The sequence below is a fragment of the Solanum stenotomum genome, chromosome 3 (genome assembly GCF_019186545.1).
Source record: "Solanum stenotomum isolate F172 chromosome 3, ASM1918654v1, whole genome shotgun sequence".
Lineage (NCBI taxonomy): Eukaryota > Viridiplantae > Streptophyta > Magnoliopsida > Solanales > Solanaceae > Solanum > Solanum stenotomum.
The window spans coordinates 19,395,812-19,403,354 of NC_064284.1; the positions used below are offsets into that span (position 1 = coordinate 19,395,812).

At 38.6% G+C, this 7,543-nt stretch overlaps 1 protein-coding gene across 2 annotated transcripts; it reads right to left on the reverse strand.

Annotated features, from left to right (window-relative positions):
* Positions 1–403: 403 nt before the first annotated feature.
* LOC125857920 (uncharacterized) lies at positions 404–7,258 on the reverse strand. Of its 2 annotated transcripts, none has more exons than XM_049537574.1 (10): positions 6,726–7,258; positions 6,243–6,329; positions 4,787–5,739; positions 3,531–3,619; positions 3,311–3,414; positions 3,130–3,229; positions 2,644–2,719; positions 2,433–2,547; positions 1,816–2,347; positions 404–1,028 (listed from the first exon to the last, which is right to left on the reverse strand). In XM_049537574.1, exons 1-10 carry the CDS (start codon positions 7,009–7,011, stop codon positions 539–541), a joined length of 2,832 nt encoding a protein of 943 aa, XP_049393531.1. In that variant the 5' UTR covers positions 7,012–7,258; the 3' UTR covers positions 404–538. The 2 variants fall into 2 exon arrangements, with proteins under 2 accessions (XP_049393531.1, XP_049393532.1); XM_049537575.1 differs by having other exon boundaries at positions 6,243–6,340; positions 6,726–7,000.
* Between the last annotated feature and the right edge of the window lie 285 nt (positions 7,259–7,543).

The window sequence follows — 7,543 nt, forward strand, 5'->3', positions numbered from 1 at the left end:
TGAGGTAAACCCACAGTTTATACCAGAAAATACTTATCCTTAATCTTTGTAACCAAACGATTGAAGGACCCCCAGTGTTTACACCAATTCTCATATTACCAATTATTAGTTATTGCACATTCACACATGTACTCTATATTGATGAGTCACAGTGAGATGAATAGACGCAGCACCATCTTTTAAAATGAAAATTTGAAAATCGTTAGCTTTTGTAATCAATCTCTCTTTTCTTTGTGTGTTGTCCAGAGGAGGAGGACTATCACGTCTTCTTTCATCATTCTTTTGTTAAGAGGACGCATACAGTACAATTCAGAAGTTCAGTACTAAGATAAACATGTATGTAGTACAATTAAGAAGCTAAAACAATCAATGTGATGATGGAAGGTATAGATACCTCGCAGAGTTTCTTTTATTACTCTCTTCTGGTGGATGTCAATGTCCACCAGCTTATATGGGCCAAAATTGACTGCTCCAATCAGAGAATTTATTGACCAAAATGGCAAAAAAGGATACAAGAGTCTTTCATATAACACAATTTTCATGTCTTGAATTTCTGTGAGATTTTCTCAACTCCGCCCCTGCAATCATCGGCGAAGCGCTTAACACCATCCTTGAGAGCCGAACCAACTTCAGCTGAGCTTTGCTGCAATCCTTGTACTGAGTTGCCCATCTTCGACATGGCAGCATCCTTTAACTCCTCTGTTTGCTTGCCTGCCTTTAATGCCCACTCCTTAAGCATAGTGATCAGCAACATTATTTTTTCAATAATCATATGAATTGTCTCTCTTGATTTCCCTCTCACTGTATCAGCCATTTCCTTGAGCTTGTCCACTAATGTTTCAGCTCTATTAACAGTTGATTCAACAGACTCATTTCCAGCATTCTGCCATGTAACTCCAGCATTGGCTTCTTCTTGCAGGTCATTGTCAACTACCACTTTGATGCCTTGCTTCTGCCAGCGGTCTCTAGCCTCTTCCAAGGCTTTTGCTTGCTCTCTAGCTTTCCTAGCCTCATCTTCCGCCCAAGTCCTAATTGCAATATTGAAATAAATATCAATCAACTGTAGATGCAAAGAACGAAGGGGGAAAGGGAAGAAATTATTGCAGCAAGTAAAAGATGATATGCTAAAAGTTTCAACATGTAGTCCTGTACTGATGGAAGTTCCTTAATACTTGTCATTTTGCAATTAGGAGGAACCTGCGTGACTGGAGCAACAGACCAACAGTTACAGTCAATATCAAAGATGCTAGAGTTACGTATGGTACATACAGTGAAATATGAATGGTGGTAGTTTCACATAAAATCTATTCGTCAGAAAATGCAGCCTTTTATGATACTAAAGCAACCAGATGTTCAGAAAAAAACCAGAATTACAAGGACAACAAAGGTGACAGCTTAAACACGTGATCAAGAGATATTTTAATCCTCATACTCCTTGATTTAAATGGCAATGATGATTAGTGAGTTTGAACAAAATATCAGTGTAGGCCAGACAAGGAAAAAATTATTGAAAGAAGAAAATGGGATAGATTTTCTTAGCCCCTTCACAGAGACAAGGAATTTACTTAAGCCAGAGTAGCACTAGTAACCAACTCTAATGATACATGATATTGTCACAGCTTCCTCAGAATACTCAATTATCAATATATTATTGAACTAATTTTCAGCCAGTGATAACAAACGACTATTGAACTGTGGGATTGTCACTAACTAGAAGGCAGGTTAAATCCTCCTTGGTGAGCCATTTGAATGTGGTGAATCAACAAAGTAATTAAGATCCAACTAGAAAAACATTTAAGATGATACATTTCTTACCTAGCCAAGGATAATGCTTTTCTCTCAACCTCCAGCTCATACTGCAAACGTGCTATCTCTTGGGTTTCAAATTCTGCATCTTTCCTAAGCTTTTCAATCCTCTCTTTATCATAGGTGATCTCTAATTTGTCGCTCATAAGGGTCTGTAATTGCTCCTCTACATCGCGTCTTAATCTGGAAAGAATTTCCATTTCTGAATCAACAACAGCACGTTCCTTCATTAATGCTAAATTCTCTTCCTCCCGCTGAGCTCTCAAACTCTCCAACTCTCTCCTTGCTTCCTCCGCCAACTTCTCCACTGCATCAATCTTTTCTCTTTCCAATAAGAGTTCCTTCTCAAAACTTGCATTCACATCTTTTTCAACTTCAGCTACCAGCGCATTATGGGCTGAAACAGCTTTTTCAGCCATCGACTCAGCCTCAATGCGCGCAAGTTCCTCACCAACGATGTCAGAAGCTTCACCGGTTGCTAGGGCAATAGCAGCTTGGGCTTTGGTCACAGGTTTATCTGGTTGGAAGAGTCTTGTGTACCCTGTATTGACAGGTTAGTCATAGCATAACTTACCCTTTCCCAGATCCAACAAAATTACTCATCAGACACAATTAATAGTACTCACCGAATGCAAGGGCCACTATTCCCTGTTCACCTGATGATAAGTCAGCTACCAGCGCAGGCCATGCATCTGGATGAATCTTGCCAACATCTATGAACCCAGAGACTCTCTGAACAGCCTGTCAAGGAAAAGAGATTGTACCAAATTAGTGAATAGTCACTTACTATGCGTAACAAACAAGACAGAAACCACCCATTCTTCAATTTGTATCAACCTTTTGGTCAACAATTGGTAGCTGTCTTTTCTCTATCGCCATCTTCCAGCTGACAAGATCTTGACGTGATAAAGGACTGCAATGCAGAACTTTAATGCATCAAGTAGGAAATGACTAGGAAAGTTAGTTGGCATCATAATACATTAGCAATGCTGTGAAGTTAACAGTAATAACATTGGGAGTGATATCATTCTTTTATCGCTAGTACATCAGGGGAACATTGATCAGCAACTTAAAGGAATATAGGATCCAAGAAAAATATAAGAAACCATAACCCGTGCTAACATACAAAGTCGAAAGGAGATGCATTTTTTTAAATCATCAGGGAAAGGGAAGTAGTACATGAGATAGGCAGAGAAATCTATCTGTGGAAATTCAAAACACTCATCAGGTCAGTCTCCACCAGTAAATACTGTTGAATTATCGATTCTTGAGAAGCGATCACCTAAAAGAAGTCCAACATTGTATTTGTGAGCAGTATTATACCTTTCAGGACAGAAGAAGACAGGACTTTGGTCATCATCCAAAGATGACTGCATGTCACGTCTTGAGAGTTTGCTGGAAAGTAACCCTGCTTCGGCTAAACCTAAAGAGGTTCACATTCAGAAGACTGTAGCCCCAATGTCAAGCAGAACTTAACAAAAAAATTGATGATTTGAAGTTCTACCTTGTATAGACGGGAAGTCTGGATCCTCAGGAGTAATATCATCGAAGGCAAGATCAGTGACATTCTCAATATACATTGCAGGGTAGACCTTTGAGATAGTGGTTCTGTGGTTATCAAAAGCACCCTTACTTCCTCAATAGGTATGTCACTTAAATTTTCAATGATTCAAATGTAACAAAAGACTACTAGTTATGTTGGGGAATATACGAGACAGGTATACCTTGATAGAGCGCTACTAGCAGAGACCAACCAACGAGCATATTCACGCCGAGTGCAAAGATCTCCAGGTTGAACATCAGACTCTATAACCTACAGCTTAAAGATTCAAAAACAGATGCAAAACACATATTGGAACAACTGCAAATAACACAGGATCAAACACTTCTCCCCTTGACCTTATGTACCATATATAGGTTTCTTCAACTAAAGGAGGACCGACCAAATATTCTTACCAACACACGTTTGACTTTTCATCTTAAAAGATGTCAAGAGGAAGTACATGAATACTCTTTTTGGTGGCTGGAAGGCCGGGGAAGGTAGAAGTCAAATTCATAGTCTGCAACGTCACCTCTTTTTTTTGTTAACGATGGAGTTCAGGCCAACTTGGGCACAACTCAATTATTCCACCATGTACTTGGTACTTCCTACCAGCATAAGTTTTAGTAACTTTGCCTACCAAGACATAGCAGATGGGAATAAACCACCTTAGTTCTCTTGTTATCCCAACAACAACATACCCAGTGTAATCTCACAAGTAGGGTTTGGGGAGGGTAGCGTGTACTGCACCTTACCCCTACCTCGGGAGGTAGAAAGGCTATTTCATATAGATGCTCCGCTCAAGGAGAACATAACAAAGCAGTTCGGGAAAAGAACTAAGGTGGTTTTTTCCCATGCCATATTATTGCAATCTAGCACTTGGAGATGCCTAGATATCCAACAAAGGTGCATGGCACTAGCGTACTTGATCTAGTTTGCTACTTACGGTGCTTCTCAACTTACAGTTCTAATTACAAGCCCACACAATTGACCAGTCCTCTGATTATATAAGTTTTGGTTTCTGCAGTCTCGTTTAAGATATTTCAGGCAGTCAACTTAAAGGCTTCAATCACAGCAGGGAGAAGCCCTCCTCAGACCTGATCTAAGAGAAAGATCAAGAGGGACTATGGACAAAGACTAACATGACGGTAAAGATAGTTGACAGAAACAACAATAACCACTCTGTCGTCAAAGGGAGGAGACACTCTTCTGATGATCATTTATAATAGGAAATAACTCAAGAAGGATATTTCCTTATCAGTTTATTTTTTTCTGGTTTTACATAATACTTTTGCTAACCTCTCTCATCAGTTTCTCTCAGAGAAAAACTTACCATGAAGAAAGGGAAGAGCTTATATACCATAGTTATCCAAGTGAAAAATATCAACATGAAGTAACTTGAGCAATAGGATTGAACTCGATGAGGTAATTATCTAATACCTTCAAAGCTTGTAATGCTGAGAGCGCCTGACCTTGGACTTGATCAAACAAAGCAGGAACCAAAACCCTTCCTGGAGGTGCCTGCAGAGCTGGAGAAATAGTAGATGGAGCAGGAATACCAGCAGAAGTAAAGACATCACCAGGATCTGTTGAGTTAAAAGATGATCTGCTTGCATTCATATCCTTAAAATCGTTTCCAAGATGGTCATAAGCTGTTGTTGAAACCGAAGCTGTACCAGGCACTTCGTCTCTGTTTGACTTATTCACTTCAAAAGATGACTTATCTCCATCAATTGGAATCTCCAGCATTACGCTAGGGTCAACATTGGTGGTGGAAAATGAGCTTTGAGTCTCTACATACACTTCATGTGTAATCATGGGTTCTAAAAGTGCTTCTGATTGCGGATTAACAGCAGTGTTGAGGTTAGAAGGCTCAATAGGAGGGGAGTCCAATGAAATTTCGGAGTGTCCTGGTCCTCCCAAATTAGATACTCCCACCTGGTTATCAATTTCATATGTTGAATTTGGACTTATAACTGATGCAGCAGCAACTTCATCATCATTATAGTTCTTCTGTTCTGGTTCAGTTGTTGGTTCTGGTTTTCCAGCACCAAGACTATCTTCCTCACTTTCATAGCTTGACGTGACAAAGGTTACTTCAGGGGATTCAGATATGGCTTCACTAGCAACTACTGCATCATCACTAGCTTTCCTGTCATCCAAATCATGCTGAATATGGGTCTCATGACTCTCATCAACGAAGACACCAACACTGGATGGATTGCCATCATCAGTATCCTCACTAATTCTACCTGCCTGGACCTCTTCACCGCTATTATCTTTGAATTCATTATCACCTACACCTTTCTCCTCTTGAACTATGTCATTCTGATTGTCAGAATCGATTGACATTTCTTCCTGTGCTGTTAAGGGCACCATCTGTTGTTTAATTCCTGTGTACATGAACTTGCAAATTATGAACCTAACTAGCAAGAAGCTCTCAAAGGAAAATACTACTTTTGAACAGGATGTGCATTTTCTAAAGTCACGAGCAGCATAATTACGCATCCAAACACATATTATAAATCATATACATATTATTCAACATATTAGTTTACTCCATTGATTATTGGGCAATATCCCAAATATTATGCTTCAGTGTAACCACCCTCCCCAAACATCACAGACTAATGATATCAATCTTTCAAAAATAAAAAGGGACTTGAGTGGGTTCCATAATTGACAAGTCCCCCATACTTTGTGCAAGAAACCTCTTAATGCATACATGCCAAACTAAGGTCATCTCAAATTGTTCGCATTGTCTACTTATCATACACATGATATTTTACAAATGTAATCAGGTTTTCCAGTCATCATTACTTGAAGAAATATTCCACCACTAACTTTTGACAGAAATCACTTGGTCGTCATAATTAGCAGAAAATACTGAACTCACTTGTTGAACTCCGTCTGCTTATTGACAATGCAGCAAAGGTAAGGCCAGACACAAGGATAATACCAGCTGCTCCTGCTCCCACCATCCCTGAAAATAAGCTACTTCAAAAGTGTTATCAGTCCGCAAAAGAACCAAAGACAGACCTGCTGTTTAAAAAAAATTACTATGCATTCTGCTGTCATTTGCACCTACTTCCCAATCTTCAATGCAGAGCCAGAAAATTAAACAGATTCCATTTGAAAAAATCACTATATGTCATGAACAATGCAGAATGCTTTCAGATATACGAGCTGTATCATATACAGATTTTCAATATCCATTTTGCAAATTTGAACCCCTTTATTCCAATACTGAATATTTTATCTTAACAACAAATCAGATATTCCCCAAAACTATTTCTACATTTTCAACTGGCATACACCATTACCAACTGACTAAGCCTCAATTCAAACTAAATAATATCGTCTATTATAACGCACTCACCAGCGATGGACTTCTTCCCCTGTGAGTCACTAGGTTTCTCAGCACCATCAGCTCCAGACCATCCAGAGAAGCCATCTGCTGAAGCAGTCGAATTTACACCTCCTGTACTTGTTTTTTCCACTCCACCATTTGACACACTATTCATAGTAATCGAAACCAAACGAACCCCACGATAATCCAGCTTGCCGACACGCATTCCTGCAAAAACTGCCGACGGCTTTTTGCTTCTGAATGCTAACCGAAGCTGAAAAGAGTTTGGACACCATGTTGTAGTCAAAGAACTCATTTTTTTTTTGAAATTTCAACAAAATCCCCCAATTGATAATTAGGGTTTATAATAATAATTGAGGTTTATCAGTAATGCTTCAAATGATTATCTTCCCTAATTTGCCTGTGCATATATGAAAAAACTGAATAAGATACAATTACAGAAATTGTGTTAAGAACTTTGGAAGTGAGAAAATCTAGGGTTTATGGAGAAAGAGAGTAATTTTCACCATCCCTTTGTTTTATCTTATCTTTATTATATACCAAAGTTTTTGTATTTTCTTTTTTTTCCTATTCTTAGTGCTGCAGCTATGTATAAAAGCTGCTAGCGGACACTAACTGAATTACCAGTTACCGGATATACGCTCTTCATTTGTTGAAATACGAGGCGTAGCATTTCTGCAATCCTGAAAATATACTTTGTTCCGTATCCGTTGTCGAGATTATTAAAAATACTTTTAATGTCAACATTATTAAAATGTTATTCTCAAAATACTTGTCAATTTGCAAAATCTAAATAGAATTAATGATTTTTTTTTTCATTTTGCCTT

Bases quoted from the DNA above. Each gene is read 5' to 3' on its own strand.
- LOC125857920 (XM_049537574.1), bottom strand. From the start codon at position 7,011: ATGAGTTCTTTGACTACAACATGGTGTCCAAACTCTTTTCAGCTTCGG. The intron at 5,740-6,242 runs GTGAGTTCAGTA...TCATGTACACAG, and splicing joins AAGCAGACGGAGTTCAACAA to GAATTAAACAACAGATGGTG. The intron at 3,415-3,530 runs GTATACCTGTCT...TGATAACCACAG, and splicing joins GCTAGTAGCGCTCTATCAAG to AACCACTATCTCAAAGGTCT.